General features: G+C 55.1%; 1 protein-coding gene across 1 annotated transcript; it reads left to right on the forward strand.

Annotated features, from left to right (window-relative positions):
* Positions 1-982: 982 nt before the first annotated feature.
* Positions 983-19122, forward strand: CACNB1 (calcium voltage-gated channel auxiliary subunit beta 1). Its single transcript, XM_077164548.1, has 14 exons — positions 983-1248; positions 3687-3773; positions 6692-6811; positions 7544-7666; positions 8247-8383; positions 8550-8626; positions 8988-9142; positions 10262-10342; positions 10783-10841; positions 11030-11139; positions 11302-11453; positions 14446-14541; positions 14944-15231; positions 16900-19122. The coding sequence occupies exons 1-14, from the start codon at positions 1165-1167 to the stop codon at positions 17362-17364; spliced, it is 2034 nt and encodes a 677-aa protein (XP_077020663.1). The 5' UTR covers positions 983-1164; the 3' UTR covers positions 17365-19122.
* Positions 19123-21293: the final 2171 nt, after the last annotated feature.

Here is a 21293-nt window from a genome sequence, read left to right on the forward strand (position 1 = left end):
TACCTGCAATTCCATTTTACAGGAGACGAAACCCACTCGGAAATGTGTAGTTACATACCCTGGGCCATACAACCAGTAGGAGCCTGAGTCGGATTGGCACCACAGTCTCTCCACAAATGGGGTCCAGATCTTGGGTATTTGTCCCCAAAAACAAGGATAAAAGGGGAACAGTTTCTAGGTTAAAGGTCATGAGATCTGATTTTAGCCAGTCTCATTCTCCCTCAGCTCCACATTTCTTTCTTCTCTTTTCTCCCTCTTCCATGGAACCGGGACCAGTGCTACTCTTGGCCTTTTGGAAGGGCCTGGGGATCCTAGCAACTGATTAGAGCAGGACTCCTGAGTCCCTGGGGTTCCGTCTCTTGCCACTGTCTTTGTGGGATCTTCCTTTGGACCCTCTCTCAATCACCCCACTCACCCCTCCACTCCCGCTTCAGCCCTCCTGCGGCAGCCCCAGAACTCTATTGAAGGAGGAGGGACCTTTTTGTTTGGTTTAAGGTGGCCTCAGTGCCACGCTGGAGATAAAGGAGCTACAGCCGCTTCCTAGGATGACCGGGACCGGGGAGTACCGGATGCAGGAGTGGGATGCGAAGACCCCCTGGAAGAGCGGTTTGGGACGCCGCTGGGGGTGCGGAGTGCCACTCATGTCAATCCGCGCATTCTCCCGACCCCGCTTGGTGTGCCCTGGCAACCGCCCCGCCCCCACCCGTCCCCCGCCCCGAAAGCGGGTTTCTTCAACCCTCCCGGAGGCCGCAGCTCTCACCCCAGGCCGGTTCCAGGCCAGCTCTCGGCCCCGGCCCAGGCCCGATCCCAGACCGGGAGGGGCGTGCCCAGCTCTCTAGCTCTCCCATTGTCTGTGCAGAGCCCGCGGAGGGGCTGCGAGGGGCGGGGACGGGGCGGGTACAGGGAGGGAGCGAGGGAGGGGTTGGGTGGGAGCGGAGAGGGCGGGGGGAGATGCTGAGCCCTCAGGAGCGGAGGAGGCGGCGGCGGCTGAAGAGAGAGGGAGGAGGAGGCTCGGCAGGAAGGGGGTAGCCGGAGGCCGGGCTGGGTGGCTGGAGTGGGTGCTGGCTGCGCGGCGCGGCGCTGCTCTCGGTTCGGACGGCTTCTCCCATGCGCTGAGGGCTCCGGTCTGGGCCGGGCGAGCGGCCGGAGGGGAGGTTCCTCTCCATGGTCCAGAAGACCAGCATGTCCCGGGGCCCGTACCCACCCTCCCAGGAGATCCCCATGGAGGTCTTCGACCCCAGCCCACAGGTGAGACGCGGTGGCCGGTCCCAAGGGAAGAGGGCCATTCCCCGCGGACCTTTGTGGGGCCAACTCGAGGGGCGCCGGGAAGGAAGGGGTTATATGCAGGGCACCGAGAGTAGAGGGGTGCTTGCACGCCCCCCCATCTCTGCGGGTTAATGATTGATGGGCGCTTGGCCCGGAGTTGGGCTGCGGTGCTGTGGAGCGGGAGGGGGCGGCTGGGCCGCCTGTCGCCCTTGCCTCCACTCCTCCCCCGCGTCAGGGTCCCTGCTGCTGGGGTACCGTTTCCAGTGGACTGGCATTGAGGGTGCCGGCAGGGGAATCTGGGCCTTGAGAAGGGGTGGTCGAGGGTAGTTGGAGAGCGAGCCCACGCTAGGGGGGCTACGCAGAGCACGCTCCGGGGCGCCGGGCGGGGGTGGGTGGGGCGGGGGTGGCACTGGGAGATGGCCGAGGCGATGGGCGGAGGGCGGTGCCAATAGGCTTCGGAGTCGCGGACCGTGGCCCTCGAGGCTGCGGGAAGGGACCAGCTCTGGGCCAGGCCCCCATCCCTAGGCACACTTCTCCCACCCATCGCTTGGACCAGCTCCCCTCCCCCACCCAACACCCACGTTGTCTTTCCTCGAGCCGCGGAAAGCACCTCCAAAGTTTAGAAAGTTGGATGGATGCCAACTCACTCTCCTGGAGGGGGAGAAGCTGGAGGAGGGGTCTGCCGCAGCACCCCTACTCACGTTTTTCCTATGCCCCTGGGTTATCGCCTGGAAGGGGCATTCCTGGTGTGGTGGGTGCCCATGGGCTGATCCGCAGGGCCTGAGGTGATTGTACCAGGGGATTTCTTTGGGACTTGTCCTCCTCCAGCCCACCAAAGCCCCAAGCATGAATCCTTCTCTTGCTGTGGCCAGCTGGGAGCAACTGTAACCACCATGATAATGTGGTTGATGGGTATGTGGGGGGTTCAGGTCAAACCTAAAAATACTCCCTCCTCCTCTCCAGGCCCCTTGGAGTCTGAAAGGCAACTGACTGGGGCTTCCTTTCAGCTGTCCCCTGTCTCTCTGGGTGCCACTCCCTTTTCCCAACCTCACAGTGGTGGTGGTATGAATGAGGCAGGGGCTCATTGGTAGGTTTATAGGGGTCCTCAAACATTGTTTGGGTAGATGTGTGGCCTGAGATAAGGCGAGGTGAGGGAGGATCCTCAAAGGTCCCCAGGTGCCCTCTTCTCCCACCTACTCTTCCTCCGTCCTGGAGGACCCAGGAGCCAGAGCCTCCAGTCTGGTCCCGGCTCATTCAGGTTCTTTGGTGAAAGGAAACTCTAGGATGGAGACTGGGGAGTGGGAGTGGGGGGCTGGGGAAGAGCTTGGAGGGCCTGAACTCTCAATCACCCCCTCCCTAACTTTTTGGACTGACCAGGGGCCGAGTGTGTACATTGAGTTGGGGGAGACAAAGAAGAAGCCCCTTTATAGGAGGCCTGGAAATACCCGAAACCTGTAACCTGAACATGGGCTGCCCAAGGGGTGTCCATCTAAGCCAGAGCCCTGGTCAGTAAGACTGAGCCCGTTCCCCCCGCGGAGGCCTGTGAGGCTGTGTCCTAAGCTCGGCCTGGGGCGGGGCCGAGGGGCATTTAGATTGACGTAGCCTGGTGGGTACCATGGGGACAGGGCGTGGACAGTGGCAACTGGGGGTGGAGGCTGGATCCCTCTTGCCACCCCCTGGAGAGGTGTGGCTACTGTGATTGTGAGGGGGGGAGTGAGAAAAGGCCTGCCAGGGCCAGAGGGTTGGGGGATCTGCCCCCGTGACACTGGACTGGGATTGGATGTTTCCAAATAGGGTTTCATGTACCCTCCCCTCCCCCAAATCTAGTTTTGGGTCTGGATTCAGAGCTGCCACTCCCCTCCCCACTCTGCCGGAAAATCGAAGGGAGAGTTAGACTCAGGGGAGATACCAAGCTGGGCCCTGGATTGGAGACTTCAGTGGCGGCTCAGTGCTCCTCAAGCTCCCACTGAGAGGGAGGGGACCTTCCCTTTCTCTTACCGTCCCCCCTCAGCACTGCAGGCAGCCTCCACCCCCTACCCTCCAGAGGCCTCTGCAGCCTGCCCAGAATCTTAATTAGCTTTTGCTGCCTAATGATCCTCTAGCTTCTCCGCGCTTCCCCCTTCCTAGCCTCTCTTGCTGGGTTTGGGGATTTCCATGTGTGTTCCCTGGGTCTCTCTTGCACTGCCCCCACCCAGGGCTGGGGACTGGGCCCTCTCGGAGAAGATGGGAGACCCTCCCTTCCCTTGGGCTGTACCACCTCAGGGTGAAGATGCGGGGGTGGGGGTGGGGGGGTGGAGGAAGGGTGCTGTCCAGATCAGGGAATGAGATGCCCAGGGCTTGATAAAGCTATGGTCCTGGTGAGGTGAGGGTTGGGAAAAGTGCTTCCTGACTCCATTCTCCTCCCTTCCTGGCTTCTCCAGGGCAAATACAGCAAGAGGAAAGGGAGATTCAAACGGTCGGATGGGAGCACGTCCTCGGATACGACATCCAACAGCTTTGTCCGCCAGGTAAGTGGGGGCTGGGCTGAGAGGAGGGAGGTGGCTGACTGGCAGCCGTGAGCTGGGTCTGAGGCTTTCTCTAGGCATCCTCCCCCACGTCATTTGTCACCTGCTGGAACCACCCCATCACCCTGATACTCCCTGACCTCTCCTGGATGTGCTGTCAGCTGCACCCACTCCCTCAGCCCCCGCCCTGCCCCTCCCCCAGCACCAGGCGCCAGCCCCTGATGCCTGCCTGCGTCATCTCATTCAGGGACAGCCTGGCCTGCCTCCTCCTAGCTTGCTTCGGGCTGTCACCCACTCCCCCTGCCGGCTGTCTGCTTTCCTGTCCTCCCCCAGAATCTGTGACAGGGTGGGGTAGAGGCAGGTCCTAGGAAATGATGGGCCCTTGGTAGGTATGGGTCAGGGAAATGGCCTCTTCATACCCAGTTACAACTGATCTTTAATATGCAGAGAGAAAGGGTGATGGGAGAGAGGCAGGAGGAAGCTGATTTTGCAGAGGACTTTAGTACTGCACCCTTGATGAAACGGGGATAGCAGAGAACAGCTTTCTAGGATCGTCTGTGCTCAGTCAGGAAGCTGCAACTCTTGTCTCTATTCTAACTCTCGACCCAGGCCATCTTAGGCTCAGGGAGAACAGTGAGAGAAACATGTGGTTGCTATGACTACTGAGCATCTCAACAAAGCTTGGTACCCAAAAAAAGGCGAGCGGGCCTTGGGACCAGGTAGGGGGAGAATGAGGAGGAAATGGGCAGGGCCTATGAGGGCAGAGGGAATAGAGAAGGAGATCAGCTCCCCGTGGGCCATGAGGGAGAGAGCGCGGTGGCCGGCAGCTCCACTACCGATTGGAGGGAGGCCCTCCTCGAGTCTTCTGCCTCTACAACACGTGTCGCATGACAGCCCAGGCCTGACTTGAGAGAGTCAGAAGGGGGCCGCCATCCTAGCATCTCCTAAGGGCATAGACAGACATCTTCATCCCTCCTGTTGCAAAGCTGGGGCATGGCCAAGGCGAGGACGAATGACCCTGTGCTCAGTGTTGCCCCTGTTGGCAGAAAGGGACCTTGGTCCCTTCAGGGTTTGCTAACGCGGGGGTCAAACCTGTCACCTTACCTTTGCCTCCAGTCCTTCTCTCCGCTCCCCAGCTCTGACCCCCAGAAGGTGGCGAGGAGTGGGGGGGCAGTCCTTGCCACATCTCTGAGCTAAATATACCCTAGCAGTTTGCACATGTAGCAACTCTGCTTGTAACCTGAGTCCCCTGGGGGAACGGGCAGTTAGGGCCACCCCCTAGGCCAGCAGGGCCAGGCACCGAAGGTGCCGCGATGGAGGTGCCCAGCCAGACCCTCGTTGTGGTGAGCTGGGAGTGGGGGTGGGGTGCGAGCAGCCCTTCAGGAAAGCTGGGGGTGGGGGAGCCTTCATCCCGGCCTGTCTCCGTGCCTCTCCACCATTTCCCTGCCACCTACCTTTTCTGATGTGTCCTGGTGTGTGTGTGTATCTATGTCGGTCTGTCTGTCTTTCTGCATGTCTGTGTCTCGGGGTCAGTGAGTGCCCCTTTGGGTCTGTTTCTCTGGCTCGCTGAGCATCCATCTCCTTGATCAGAGAGCTCCCATTGGGAATGGCAGAGAGTGGTAGATGAGCTGGTTTTCACTCTCCTTCCTTCAGGTCTCTTTTCCAGCTTCTGTTATGACCCTCTATTCAGCTCTTCTCCCATGGGTCTCCCATTTTTATGACTTGTCTGGGAAAGGGATGGGCAGCTGCACTAGCTAATGACCAGAGACATCTCTGGAAGGTGGGACCTTGTCTTCTCTTTTTCTAGCTCCCCTCCGTGCCAAGCTAATGGACCTGGAGTCTTTCATGCCCTCAGGAAAGAAACCCCACATCTCTGAAATCCTGCCTCCTTCCCACATTGTCTCCTGCCCCTCGTTGCAGCACCACCCCTGCACAGACTTGTGCACATCTTCACCTCCTCACACCTCAGGGAAACAGCCACCTAGGGCCACCCTCTGTGTACCCGTGTGCATCCATAGAACATACCTTCCTGAATATACCTGCAGCTGCCCACCCAAGCACACACCCGAACAAGTGTGTTCATTATCACACTCTTAGGTCTGGACAGCTCACGTGTCTCACATACATGTGTGCATCCTTAAAACAGTTCCTTGTGCTCTGGATTGGCCGGTGTGGTCAAAGTTAGCTTTCTGACACACCCAGATTTCTGAGCCTGTCCTAACACAGGTACACAGCAGCCTGTGTCTGGGAAAGGCCTGCCCCATGTTCTGCTCTTAACTTGCCTTTTCTGCTTGTACCATCTGGGAATTTTGGGTTTTCTTTTGTATCTTATGAGGGCCTGAGGGTTGGGGTCCAAAGTGGGATGGACTGATTCTGGCAGCACCAATTAGAGGGATAGGGGAAGTAGGATTCTGTCTTCCCCGACCCTCGAGCAAAAGATAGCAAAATTTTGGTGCCCCCCGGCTTGCCGAGCGGCCTCCGCACTGCCAACAGTGCAGAAAGCTCAGGCCTAAGCTGGTGGCTACAGTCCCTGGAAGGGACGCCATTGGATCTCTGCTCAGTCCAGCCCAGCTGGTGCTGTGGGTCAGGGGAGGAAAGGAGGAACAGGGAGTGGAGTCTCGTCCCCTGACATTCCTCTGCTGCACTGTGCCCCTATCAAGTTCCTACCCCTCCCTGGCCCCAGACAGCTGTCCTTGGACCTGCCTTAACCCTGTGCTTGCTGATATCACCCTTTCCAGATCTACACTCTTCTCAGGGGCCTGCAAAGCTCAGCCCTGGCCCCTTGTGTTTAATACCACTTTGTGGCGTTGTACTGGGCTGGCTGGCTTGCAGTATTCTGGCTTGCTGGCCCCTCCATGCCTTCCAAAGCCTGGGAACTGGGGAGGCAGCATTGGTCCTGAGCTGACCCATTCTGTTTTCAGGGCTCAGCAGAGTCCTACACCAGCCGGCCATCGGACTCTGATGTATCACTGGAGGAGGACCGGGAAGCCTTAAGGAAGGAAGCAGAACGCCAGGCATTAGCGCAGCTTGAGAAAGCCAAGGTAGGAAAAAGTGGAGAGGGGCTTGCTGGGGCTATTTTCTCCACCCACAGGCCTTAGAGAGCCCCCACAGACCAGGGTCAAGCCTTGGCCCAGCCACTTCCTAGCTGTGTGCGTTGGACCTTGGTTTCTTCACTGCTGTAAAATGTGGGCCACAACACCTGCCTCCTTATATAGTACAATAAGTGCCTAATGTTCCCAGCAAATAGGAGGAGCTTGATAAATGCTAATTTCCATTACCTTCGGAAGCCAAACTTCCTGGGCTAGAATCCCAGCCCTGCCTCTTATTAGCTGTGTGATCCTAGGCAAGTCACTTAACCTTTCTGAACTTTTGTCTCTTCATTCATTGAAGGAAGACAACAATAGTACTTAGCTTCATAGGATATTGAATGTAATAGTATGTGGCACACTAGACAGTAGCTGCTGTTATTATTGTGTTGTTCTTATTATTACTATTGCTTCTTGTTGTCCATCTGGGTTCCCCCACCCTAATACGTGCCATTCCCCAAGGCTCCCTTCCACCCTGAAAGGGCCGATTTCTATTTTTCCCATCCTGTTTTTATTGTGAAAATAAAAATACGCACAGAAAACTATGTAAACCATTCATGTACATCTTACAATGAACAGTTTATGAACTTCCACATAATCCCCGCCCCCCCCCCCCCAGAGTGGACATTACACATCGCATAGTGGTTTAGCCCTCTGATTGTTGCCCTCCCCATGTGCCTCCTCCAGACCAAGCCGGTGGCATTTGCTGTGCGTACAAATGTCGGCTACAACCCGTCTCCGGGGGATGAGGTACCTGTGCAGGGGCTGGCCATCACCTTCGAGCCCAAGGACTTCCTGCACATCAAGGAGGTGGGGGGGACTGCTTGCATCTGGCGGGGAGAGGGGAGTGGGTGCCCAGAGAGGGGCAATTGGAGATCTATTAGGGAGAAGGTTTCTGAACTGAGCAGAGCAGGGTTGCCTCTGCTGTGTGACCTTGGGCAACTCTCTCCACCTCTCTGGACCTCTGGGTTTTTTTCTTTGGTAAAATGGGGTGGTAGTGCCTAGGTCACAAGGATGTTGGGAAAATTTGTGATGAGGCCTGTAACGGGAGTGGTGGCACGCCAGGCCTTAGGTATCAACATTTGTTCCTCTCCCTGCCTTTTTGGGGTGAGGTAGGCACCTGAGGGGAGGGGAGGGGATAGAAGAGAAAGGACTGTCAGAAATGGGGTTGTGTGGGGCAGGGGTGGTCCACGGCCAGGGAAGATGCTGATGCTAGGGTTGTCCTGGGGGGCTGTCCTCAGATTCTAAAGCTCCGGGGCTGGTGGGAAGGGGTGGTGTCTCTGAGGGTGGGTGAGCCTGGGGGAGTGTCCCCCTGGAGGATGGCTGCTGGCCCTCCCTCCAGATCCCGTCCTGACCCCCCCCCCCCCCACCGCCGCGTTGTTGTTTGCAGAAATACAACAATGACTGGTGGATCGGGCGGCTGGTGAAGGAGGGCTGCGAGGTTGGCTTCATCCCCAGCCCTGTCAAACTGGACAGCCTGCGCCTGCTGCAGGAACAGAAGCTGCGCCAGAACCGCCTCAGCTCCAGGTGCCCGGTGGGGGTGGGGCACGGGGAAGGCGACTCTCCGGGTCAGAGGCAGTCCAGCCAGGACTGTGCCCCCAGGGGGACCTGTGGCATCCCCACGTGCAGGAACAAGATTCTCCTGCCCCCGCGCCTTTGCTCACGAGCTCCCTTCCCCTCTCTGCCCACACAGCAAATCAGGCGACAACTCCAGCTCCAGTCTGGGAGATGTGGTGACTGGCACCCGCCGCCCCACACCCCCTGCCAGTGGTAAGAGCTGCCTTCACCCTAGGGGGTGTGTGGGGGCTCTCCTGGGTGGGATGGGCGCCCCAATCCTGAGTCCCCCAAACACATCCAGTAGCACCACGTCCATGAAGGGTAGGAAATGCCACAAGCTGGGCCCCTCTGTGCCCCTCCCCTCATGTCTCTCCTCTCCCATTTCTTTGGTAGCTCCATCTCTCTGCCTGACTCCCTGCCCCCCGCCATTCATTTCCCCCAGCCCTGTTCCATTCACCTCTTCTTCTTTCTTTTTTCCCCATCCCGTCCCTGCGTTCTGTACTTGTGTCTCCATGTCATCTCACTCCTCCCCCCACGCCTCCCTCCTCCTTCTCTCCTGATCTCTCCGGTCCAGGTAATGAGATGACTAACTTAGCATTTGAACTAGACCCCCTAGAGTTAGAGGACGAGGAGGCAGAGCTCGGGGAGCAGAGCAGCTCTGCAAAAACTAGTGTTAGCAGTGTCACCACCCCGCCACCCCATGGCAAACGCATCCCTTTCTTTAAGAAGGTAATTCCTGCTGGTTTCTTGCAAGATGGGAGGTCTTTGGTCTGGGGTGGGAGTGGCGGGTAAGGGGGTGGAATGGATTCAGATGTGGGACCTGATTCAGATGAGCCCGATTCTGGGGGGCTCTGGGGGGCTCAGGGCTTCCTGCTGAGGGACAGGTGGGGGTAGAACGGCCGGAGAAAGGGCACACCCGTCTCCACACACACCCCTGCCCGCTCCCCAGGACCGTCTGCTTCTGGTGATCCCAATAGCTACTCCCTGGAAGGGCAATCTTAACCCGAAGGGGTGGGTCAGGTGGTAATGAAACTCTGACTTTCTCACTACAAATGAGATTTCCCAGGGTTTGTCCCCATCCACCCCCAGGTGAAGGGAAGAAAGGAATGGTGCTCCTTCTTTGCCCTTTTTGGACTCCATGGGGCTGGGGTGGGCACATGGGGGTCTCCTGGGCATAGGGCAAGATGGTCAAAGGAGCCCTTAAAATGGGCAGGTTGGCACACACTGGGGGCAGGAGGTAGGTACCAAATTAGGTTCGTCACCCTCCTCAGCTGTTTACCAAGACCCAGAAAGGGGTAGGGTGTGTCTGAATCTTCCCAAGTCCTCTGGACTGACTGTCAGTTCCATTCCCGTCCTGACCCCTGGCCACCTCTGGCTCCCTCTCGGCATGGGGTCCTGTCCAGCTCTCTGGCTCTGTCTGTCACTAACACGCATGCCTTGTTATCTCTCCTCGTCTGCCCGCTTTCCCTCCCTCTCTTGCCCTGGCTCCTTCCTTGCCCTCTGCCCCTGCCTGGGTATCTTCCCCTCTCCTTTCCCCCTCCCCCCTTGGCAATCTTTGGACCCAGCCAAACAGAAGCAGAAGTCGGTGAGTATCCCAGCTTTCTGTGTTCCTCTCCCCACCCCTGGGATGAGTTAGGGGGAGGTTCTAACACCTATTCCATCTCTATCTCCCATTTCCCTCACCCCTCCTTGGTTCTCCTGGCCATCCCTCCCCATCCCCACCTCCATCCCCAAACCTCTGGGCCTTGGGACAAGGGAAAGGAAAGGCTGCATGGGGGAGCCTGGAGGCTGGGGGAGAGGCTAATGTCATCTCTGCTCTGGGGTTTCCCCTACGTGCTTCTCCCCCAGACAGAGCATGTGCCCCCCTATGACGTGGTGCCTTCCATGAGGCCCATCATCCTGGTGGGACCGTCGCTTAAGGGCTATGAGGTAAGTGCTCCCGGCAGAGAGTGGATTCAGAGGGGCCCGGGCCTCCTGAGAGACTCCATAGAAAGATCTTCAGATCCCAGGGGGATCCCCAAAGGGCCCAGATCCCCAGGATGTCCTTCCCAGAGGGCTCCTGACCTTCACTGAAATGCCCCAGAGGGTCCCAGATCCACTAGGAGACCCACTCAGAGGGGCTCATTCCACTGAAGAAATCCCTCAGAAGAGCCCAGATTCCCAGAGATGCTACCTAGAAGGAACTTTGGAATCAGAGATCCCACTGGAGGCTCCTCAGACCCAAAGAGACCCCACCCTCCACAGAGGCCCTTTCAACTCTGGAATTTCAGAAGAAAATAGAATGCAAGGGTGCAAATACCCTGCAGCCCACCCTTCTTGGGTTTAAACACCTGACTTCCCCTCCCGCCCGCTGCCCACCCCACTCTTAGGTTACAGACATGATGCAGAAAGCTTTATTTGATTTCTTGAAGCATCGATTTGATGGCAGGTAAGTCCCTTCCCGGGGAGCTGACTCCCTGCTCCCACGGTGGCTCTCTGCTGCAGGGGATGGGCAGGGTGGCTTCACTGACAATCTGGGGACTCTTGGACTGAGGAATGGGAGGCAGGCCTGGAGTTGGAGGTGGGCAGGGCATCCCAGCCCACCCTGGCCCTGCCTCCTCTGGGACCGTCCTCCAGGATCTCCATCACGCGGGTGACGGCTGACATCTCCCTGGCAAAGCGCTCTGTCCTCAACAACCCCAGCAAGCACATCATCATCGAGCGCTCCAACACCCGCTCCAGCCTGGGTGAGGGGGGCCCCACCCCATCCCCCCTGCCCCCCCTTTCTAGGTTGGCTGTGGGAGCCGTGGGAGGTGGGAGGTGGGACCTTTTCCAAAGGTGCTCTGTCAACCCGGTGGCCCCTGGTCCTCCTGACCTTCGCCCCCACCCTGTGGCTCCTTGCCCCACAGCTGAGGTGCAGAGTGAGATCGAACGGATCTTCGAGCTGGCCCGGACCCTGCAGTTGGTGGCTCTGGACGCTGACACCATCAACCACCCAGCCCAGCTCTCCAAAACCTCACTGGCCCCCATTGTTGTTTACATCAAGATCACCTCTCCCAAGGTGGGTGCGGGAGCCTGACCCTAGCAGCGACAGCATGGCTTAAAAGGAGTGCTCTGGAGTCGGGCTGTCTGGCTTTAAGCCCCAGCTCCACTGCTCACTGTAATTATGTAACTTAATCTCCCCGAGCCTCTGTTTCCTCCTCTATAAAACTCCATCATAGGGTTATTGTGAAGATTCAACCTAATGTACCTCATCGTGTATCAGCTATAATTATTGTTATTGTTTGGGTGAGGCGGGTCAGCCCCTCTGTCTCCACTCTGGTTGACCTTCCATTATTAGCCCAGAAAAGAGAAATGTGTACTTTTCGTCCCAGGGTTGCCCAGCTACTGGGCAGTCAGGAGGTCTCCATTCTTCTGGCGTTAGCTTTTTTGCTGCACTGTCCTCGTTTGGACCTTGGTAGAGAGAACGGGCATCGGCAGGAAGGCTGCTTTACTTCTCTGTCATATTGCAGCTCCATTCAGTTCCCCTCCCGATGAGAGTGGAGATCTGAGAAACATGGAAGGAGAGTTTAGGTGAAGAATTGGAAATCGGAAGTCAGCATGGGGTTGAAATCCTAGCTCTGTTTTGTTGTTGTTTGTAATGTGCTTGGAATTTGAGAGGGAATTATCCAGGCTCTCTGAGCCTCAGAGTTTCTTCACCCATAAAAGGATTACAATCCCTTCCTTGTGTTGTTGAGGATGTTGGATGTAGGTAATTGAGGAAAAGAGCTCAGTATACCATCTGATTTTTTTTTAATTAATTTTTTTGGTTAAATATTAAGATATTTATTATTGTAATTCTCTATGCTAATAATACAAAGAAGAAAAAACATCTGATCATGTCCTAGAGGTTGAGAAAGCATTTGATAAAATTTAATATAATTTTCTGACAAAATTTTTTTAAATATGTATATATATATATATTTTTAATATGTATATATTTTTAACTGACAAGCCAAAACAACATTCAAACACGAACATTCTGAACATACAAACATTCCATACATGGTGTACAAACAGTGGTCACCGTGTCATCACGTAGTAGTATAGTCATCACCATGATCTTTTTTTAAATTGATTTTTAAAGTTTATTTAAGATCTTTTTTTTTTACATTTCAAAACTTTATTTAATTTTTAGAACAGTTGCAGGTTTACAGAAAAATCAGGCAGAATCTACAGCATTCCCATATGCCTCCCCCCCCATTTTGTGTTAGTGTAGTACATTTGTAACAATTGATGAACTGGTATTGCTATAATCATATTATTAACTAAAATCCATAGTGTACATTAGGATTCACTCTTTGTCTCATTCTTGATGGCAGCCAGTGGTGGTCACCGTCATCCCAGCACCACCCTGGGAGCTGAGCTCCCTCTGGAAGTGGCTTAGCCTTTCTGTTCTAATGGGCATAATGGGGATGGAAAGATTATAGTACTTGCTGGTGACTGAAAGGATCAAAGGAGAGAATGGATGGGAAAACACTTTGTGAACTAGGAAGTAGCATTTGCTTCCATTTCCCCCATCCACAGAGCGCTGAGGTTAAGGGTGGGGACCTTGGAGCCAGAATGCCTGGGTTTATGTCCAAGCACTGCCACTTACTAACTCTGTGTTCTTCGGGAAAGTCACCTTATTTCTCTATGCCTCAGTTTCCTCATCTGCAAAATAGGAATTAAAAATCCTCAAAGGGCTGTGAAGATTAAATCCATGAACTAACATGCAAAATGTCTGGTTCCTTCAAGTACTGTATCTGGTCTATTTATTTTTTTATTTTGAAATAATTTCAAATTTATAGATGAGTTGCAGGAATAGTACAAAGAATCCCCATTCTTTTTGAATATCCTTCACTCGGATTCACTATATTTTTTAACAACTTTATTGAGATATAATTCCCACAGCACATGATTCAGCCATTTAAATTGTACAAGCCAATTTTTTTTTGGATTCGCTAATTTTGAACATTTTGCCACTGTGTGTATATATATATCTATATATTTTTTAAACCATTTGAGAGTAAGTTGTGGATGTTGTATCCTATATCCCTAAATCCTAAAGCATGTGTTTCTTAAGAACTGGGACATTATCTTACAGAGCCACAGTGCATTTATCAAATTTAAGAAATGTTATCTAAAATTGAGTTCATATTCAGTTTTTACCAGTTGTCCCAATGGCAGTTTCCCTGCTCCACCCCCTCCGGTCTAGGCACCAATCTGGGATCGTGTGTCACGGTTAGTTGTCATGTCTGCTTATCTTTAATCTGAAACAATTCCTCAGCCTGTCTTGGGTTTTTATGACGTTGACATTTTTTGAGGGGTACAGGTTGACTTTTATGATGTTTTCCCATGACTGGATTTATTTAGGTTTTGCATTTTTGGCAGTACTATCTGCAGAGCGATGTGTCCTTTTCAGCGTATGGCACCAGGAAGCACGTGATGTGTGTTTGTTGAATCCTTGGGGATGTTGACTTTGATCACTTAGTTAAGGTTGTGACTTTGTGTTTAGCTATTATTATTATTATTATTATCAAGATATGGATAATAATCCCTACCTAAAAGGGGTGTTGTCAGCATTAAATCAGTTGATCATGTAAAAAGTGTAAAATTGTATGTAGATGGAGAGTGGCCTGTTAAGGATGGCTGCCGTTGCTGTGGTCATCATTAACATTGGGGGGAGTGGCTGAGGGGAGAAAGGGGACGTGGGGAATGAAGGCTGAAAAGATTAGAGGGGCTGGAAAGGACCATCGCTGTCCTTTATATAGCTACAGCATGAAATTCACTGCTAGCTCTCAAGGAGAACTCCCCAGGAAAGGCTTGCATGAGATGCAGGAGAGTGCCTGAGCATTTTGTAGGGTAAGCACAGGGTGGGTGAGGTCAGTTCTGCAGAGGTGGCCGTGGCCGAGGGTCACCAGGCCTCCCTGGTCCTGACGCTGGCTCTCCATGCTGACTCCAGCCGGGACCTGCCTCTCCGACTAGGCGCCTTGCCTGGATGCCTCTGACACCTCCTCACCTCCCCAAATCAGGTACTTCAGAGGCTCATCAAATCCCGAGGGAAATCTCAGTCCAAACACCTCAACGTCCAAATCGCAGCCTCGGAGAAGCTGGCGCAGTGTCCTCCCGTGAGTGCTGAGGCCCTGAGGGGAAGGTGGGGGACATTGGGCTCTCCTGGTTTCCTCTGGCCTGCATGTGAAACAGAGTGACGGGGGAGTCGTGGGAAAGAACCCTGACAGAGAGTCAGAAGCCGGGTTCAGGCCCCAGAAGCACCACTTCCTTGTGGTGAGTCAAGTAGCCTCTCCTAGCCTTGGCCGCCTTGTCTCTAGAATGATAGAGTTGTACTAGATGCCAAGACCTCTTGTGGGTCTGCCAATCCATAGATCCCAGAGCCCTCCTGCGTGTCCAGGGATCTTTTTTTAACCTTGTCCTTCAATCCCTTGGCTCCACCCACTGTACCCGGGCCACACCCTCAACCCTTGGTCACGCCCTGGCTCACTGCAGCCCCGCCCCTAACCCCACCTCCCTAGGAAATGTTTGACATCATCCTGGACGAGAACCAATTGGAGGACGCCTGCGAGCACCTGGCCGAGTACTTGGAAGCCTATTGGAAGGCCACGCACCCTCCCAGTAGCACACCGCCCAATCCGCTGCTGAACCGCACCATGGCCACTGCCGCCCTGGCGGCCAGCCCTGCCCCTGTCTCCAACCTCCAGGTACAAGTGCTCACCTCGCTGAGGAGAAATCTCAGTTTCTGGGGCGGGCTGGAGGCCTCCCAGCGGGGCGGCAGCGTGGTGCCCCAGCAGCAGGAGCACGCCGTGTAGCGGGGCCCAGCTGCCTCTTCCCTCCCACCAGGACGCTGGGAACACAGGGAAGGAAGGCAAAAGTTTTAATTTGAAAAAACAAACAAACAAACCTGGTGAGCAGTAGCTTCTGGTGTCTGTCATGTTTGATGGGACTGGGGCTGCCTGGTGGTGCCTCCCTGGGCCTGGTTCCAAGGCTGTGTTGGCCATCTTGGGGCCTCTTGGGGCTTGATTGAGGAGCTTTTAAGGAAACCTGAGGAAAGCTTGTGATACTCAGTCGCTGGGATCCAGGCCCATTTTAGACCCATTAGAGAGGGCTTCCACTCAGAAAGTACCCCCAGAGCAGGGGCCCTCAGACCCAGGGAAACCCACAGAGCAGGGCCGGTTAAACCCAGAGATTGCCTCCTCTTCTAGAACCCTAGCCCTAGAGAGACTCCTCAGAGAACATCTAGGATGTAGCATCTTCTGTGAATTTTCACTGTACTTTCCACCCTTCTCCCAGCTAAGCAGATTCCAGGAAAGGCCCTGGTTGGGTGCCCCCCACCCCCGCCCCACCCTCTTCCCTGGGGATGCACAGCCCATCTCTGAGACCACACCATTAAGTATATGAGTCTAGATTAGAGTCTGAAGAGACTCATGAAATCATTCTAGACCACTGCTTTTCAAATTGGTTTTCAGCAACAGAGCCTATTTGTCCCCTGGGTCGTAAGTGGTTGTTTCCTATGTATATACAACATCCTTGCTGTGCTCGGAGGGAACTAGTGGCTGGACTTTCCCTTCACCTCCGTGGAGCCTTTCTGTACCACACCCACCCCTGATCTCTAGGGAATGGTCTGGAAACTGCTGGTCTAGTCTAATCTCCCATCATGCCACAACTGAGAAACTGAGGCCCAGAGAGGGGAGTCATTCCCCTGGGTCACACAGCTTGCGAGTGGCCAGGCCAGGACAAGAGCTCAGGCCTCTCAACTCCCCACCCAGGGCCCTTTGCACCCCTTGAGGCAGCCCCAGTGGTGGCAGTGGCCATCAGGTCGTCTTCACGTGTTGTATGGTGATGAGGACATTCGGCCACTTGCCCCTCCTTGTCTCCAGTGGAAGATAGACGCTCACTGGCCTTCCCTAGCCTGCTACCTGTTGGGGGGCAGGGGGAAACCCATCAACTCCGGAGACTCTGCCACCTGACTAGGGAATGTGGGGAGAAGTGTGGGGTTCTGGAAGGCTGTAATTGGGGCCTGGTCTGGTGTGGGCTGAAGGAGCTGGGGTCAGTGAGTATGGGCTGAAATCTCCCTTTAACATATTTGGCAAACTGGGGGCAATGACTAATCTAATCAACCACTAATGAGTGGCAGTACTAATGAGCAGTTAATGATGATTAACCACAAGATAGCATTGATGCCGTGCATTGAAGAAACCGTGACTAACTGCTCACAGACTCTGTACCCTGGCTGCTTTGACAGTTCATGCCAACTCACGGCTTATCAAGGTTGAGTGCCCCCATCCCAGTAGAGGAATAAATGCCCTGAGGTCCATCCTCTGGCTGGGCTCTAGAGCCATTTGCCCTACTGGGTACCCCCCTCCCTCAGCCAGGCTGGGTGTCTCAGTGCTGTCACTAACCTGCCTTGCTTTGTTGTGTTTCTCTCATCCCTGTCTCATCTGCATGGTGTGTGCCGTCTGCCTGCTAACCAGGGACCCTACCTTGCTTCCGGGGACCAGCCGCTGGAACGGGCCACGGGGGAGCACGCCAGTGTGCACGAGTACCCGGGGGAGCTGGGCCAGCCCCCAGGCCTTTATCCCAGCGGCCACCCACCAGGCCGGGCGGGCACCCTGCGGGCACTGTCCCACCAGGACACCTTTGATGCCGACACCCCCGGCAGCCGAAACTCTGCCTACACGGAGCTGGGAGACTCGTGTGTGGACATGGAGACTGACCCCTCAGAGGGGCCAGGGCCTGGAGACCCTGCAGGTGGCAGCACCCCACCAGCCCGCCAAGGCTCCTGGGAAGACGAGGAGGAAGAGTACGAGGAGGAGCTGACTGACAACCGGAGCCGGGGCCGGAATAAGGCCCGCTACTGCGCTGAGGGCGGGGGTCCGGTGCTGGGGCGCAACAAGAACGAGCTGGAGGGCTGGGGGCGAGGGGTCTACATCCGCTGAGAGGCAGGGCCGGCCCCAGTGGGAGGAAAGGCTCTGAGCCCTGGGAGGGGCGGGCAGGGCTGCTCACCGCTGGGATGTGTCTTGCCTCCAGGGAGCACAGGCTCCCCGCTTTCGGTTGCCTTTGTTCAGAGCGGGGTTTCTTCCGTGGTATCATCCCAGGTCCCGGGGGGCCCTTAAGCCCCTGCCGTAGGTTTTCGCCTCTCTGCTGTCGATGATGGGGGGATACCCACCTTTCTGTAGTGTTCCCTCCCCCCTATCCGGGGGTCTTTCTTCCCTCACCCTCCCAGAGAAAAGGTGCACTTCATTAATTCTCTCTCCAGGCTTTAAGTGAGGGTCCTAAATGGGGTGGCCGTTCCTTTTCCCAACCCAGAGCATTTGGGAAGGGTTGGGGGGCTTTTCTGGAGATGGAGGCCACAGCATCTTTCCCATGAGGCCTCTCTTTCCCGCACCCCAAACGCAGGGCCCCTCACTGCCCACCCCCTCCACCCGGTTTCCCAGTAACATTGTCCAGTAGGTGAAAGCTACAGCATACAGGTCCCAGCTTGGGGAGGGTCTGGGTAACTGGCCGGCATCAGATGCGGTGCCCTCTGCCTGCTCACCCCTCCTACCTCCCTCCATGGCCATGTCCATGCCTAGAACCCTGAGAACTGTAACGTGAGACGCTACTACCCACTCCACCACCTCCATGCCTTGGCCTTCACCCGCCCCCAGGAATGAGCTTTGCCTACAACATCCTTTGCCTGCTGTCATCAAGAGAAGGGGACACTCTGCATTCAAGCCCCCATTCCCATGCCACCTGGGGGTGGAGCCCAGAGTACACTCTGGCCCACCTCTTTTTGAAACCAAAAAAACTGCTCCTTCCCCCTCCACCTGAGGCCCCAGGGGAGGGGCCCTATGGGTTGGGGCCCAGGGGGTGCCCATCCCCCCAGCGGTTGCCTCAGGACCTCGGATCTCCTGTGGGGGGCTTGGCTGCTGCTGCTACTGCTTGCTGCTACTCTGTACTTGCCTCTTGTGGTCCTGTCCCTTACTCGTGTCCAGTCCCCCCAGGAGAGGCCTTGGTACCCCTGTCCCTTGGGGTACCCCTCTGCCTCCATCTCTATAGCCCAGCAGCCCTGCCCCTCCCCAGCATCCCAGCTGGGCCAGAGAGAGCCAATTGTGCCAACGAGGACTGGGCCTTGCCCGGCTGCCCGCCTCAGGGATGGGCACCTCACGCCTGTCTCCACCTCCTGTGCCAATGCTGCCCCACCCCCGGCTGGGAGGTGGGGTGCAGCTTCCACTCACTGGATAGAAGACACCACTGCCCAACCTTTTCCCCTCCCTGTCTTGTGTCCTGTGCTCCCATCTGTCTGTCTGTTCGTCTGTACTCCCCTAGGAGAATTATTTTGCCACATATAAAATAGCCGTCCTGTCCTTCGCAGCCGCCTCCCAAGCCTGCTTCTTTGTCACCACTACACAGCTGGGCATGTGGGAGCCACCTACATGCAGGGGGGAAGTGAAGAGATGGGTGCGGGAGCAAGCAGTGCCCCGAGTTGTTGACTCAAAAGGAGATACGGTTCTTTAGTTTGCAGTCCTCTGAGGCATTACGTTCAAGCTCCACGGGAGCCGCGTGGCCAGTCTCAGCCCCCCATTCAGCCCCGTGCCTCGCACATCTCCCTTCAACTGCGGGGAGGGACATGGCGAGCTGAGGCAAGGAGGCAAGGCTTAGTGGGTGAGATCCAGAGCCATTGGCATAATGTCTTGAAAGCACACACTTGTTTTCCTGCTCCTGTGGCCTCAGCTGCCTCCCATCCCCACCCAAGGGGAGGGAAGGTCCTAGCTCCTCCCCGCTCCCCAACCCACGGATGCTTTTGCTCACTGGGTGAGATGATGCCTCTGCAACAACCCCTAAGCAGTAGCTCCTGCCAGCAGCTTTGGGCGGGTGGAGGAAACAAATGTGGGGGGCGGGGGGAGACAGAATGGGGCCTTCCCCCAGTTGCAGCCTGAGAAAGAGCAAGGAAAACAGTCAGCAGGTATCTGCCCATTCCTGCTGTCCCCGGCTGGGAGGATGTGGTCTTCTGACAGCTGTCACTGCAGCCACCTGTATCCTGCCTCAAGCAGCACCTACAAAAACACTTCTCCCTCCTCCTGGTTCTTGTTTCTGGGGTGGTGGCCCTGGAGGGCTAGAGCTCCTTGGGTCCTTCGCATGTGTGTACACAGAGGACCCCCGAAACCCTCCAGACAAGAGGTTAGCAGATCAAAAGAGATGAACTGGGCATGCCCAGAAGTCAAGTGGCTGGCCCCAGGTCCCCTGGGAATTGATGGCACAGCCAGGACTGCTGGGACTAGACCCTGGTCTCTGCCTCCATGCATAGTGCTCTTCTCACTGCTGTTCATTGGAGTCATTCATTCCCTTATTTATTTGTCAAACACTGAGCTCCTGCTACCAGCCAGGCACACATCTAAATGGGAGCCACAGACTATTTCAATACAGCACAATGAGCTCTCTGATGTGAGAAGCAAGGGGTACTATGGGAACCTGGCAGAGGGACCACTCCCCTAATATGAGGTCAAGAGAGACTTCCTGGAGGAGGTGAGGCTTGAGTGGAGTCTGGAAGGATGGTTAGGAGTTACGTGGGCAGATAAGTGAGGGAACTGTTCAGGGCAGAGGAAGCAGGTGACATGCATGGCACATTTTGGGCACTTCACTAACAAAATGTGCTCTCAAGGTAGTGGCCAGAGGTGAGTAGGGGGGTCAGTAGGAACAGGTTGCAGGTGGCCTTGAGTCATGTTGAGGAATTTGGGCTTTGTCCTGAGGCTGGTGTGCAGACATTGGAGGATTTAAAGCAGCAATAAAAGAATGCCTTACTTGCAGTTTGGAAGGCCTAGTTGCAGCCTGGAAACAGCTGCAAATACTCCAGGTGAGAAGGAGCAGAGCTTGCATTAGGTCACAGCAGGCAACGGAAAGGAGGCAATGGCTACCAGAGACACCTAGAAGTTGGAATCAAGAGGTCTTGGGGAGCAATTGGAAGTGGCCAGTAAGTGAGAGAGAGGAGTCTATGGGCCTTTCTAGACATGGAGGAAAACAGGTTAAAAAAAAAAAAGCAAAAAACCCAGGTTAGGGGCAGAAATGATAAGTCCAGTTTTGGACCAGGTGGGTTTAAGCTGCCTTTGGGATATTCAGGAGTTGATGAGCAGAAGACAGCTAGGTGTATTGTCTGGATCCTGGCAGAGAGATATAGATTGGAGGCTGCTATTTTAAATCAAGGGCAGGCTTGATAAAACTCAGAGAGGTTAAGCTACTTGACCACAGTTACACAGCTGCAGAGCAAAGACTTGAACTCAGATCTTTGGATTTCAAGATCTTTGGTGCCCATGTCCAAATCCAGTGCTAATTTCTGTCATAGGGTGTTCAAGCTTCTGTATGTGTGTGTGGGTGGGGTGGGGGAGAAAGGTAGGGGTGGGGGAGAGAAGGGGGAAAGATTGGAGGAAAGAAGCAAACATCCAAATATATTTCTATCTCCTTTCCGTGTGCCTTCTGCCTGAAATCACATTTGCCCAGAACTTGCAGGCATAGCATTTCTAGCCAGCTTGGGGATGTTGAGAGATGAGGAGAAAGAGATTCTTGTCTCTTAGTAACCACAAGCCCTCAACCAACTTTGGCTGCACAGTCAGCACTTTGGTGGTTGTCAACATGTGATGATTTCGACACCCTTGAAGTCAGCTGGGACCGGTCTACCACAGACGCCCCAGGGGCACCTGCCAGGGTGGGCACCGTGGCGAAGGGCACCTCACACCCAGTACCCTTCACCTCGTTCCCTCCCTAGCTGCTTCATCTTTTGTCAGGCTTTGCAGTGGATTCAGCCCTAGAGAGAGATGAGGGAGGTGTGACCTTAGGTTCTTGGTGTGGCAGATGGTTTCCACCATTCTAAAAGAAAGAAGAAAGTGAGCTG

The sequence above is a fragment of the Tamandua tetradactyla genome, chromosome 6, assembly GCF_023851605.1.
Source record: "Tamandua tetradactyla isolate mTamTet1 chromosome 6, mTamTet1.pri, whole genome shotgun sequence".
In the NCBI taxonomy this organism is placed as follows: Eukaryota; Metazoa; Chordata; class Mammalia; order Pilosa; family Myrmecophagidae; genus Tamandua; species Tamandua tetradactyla.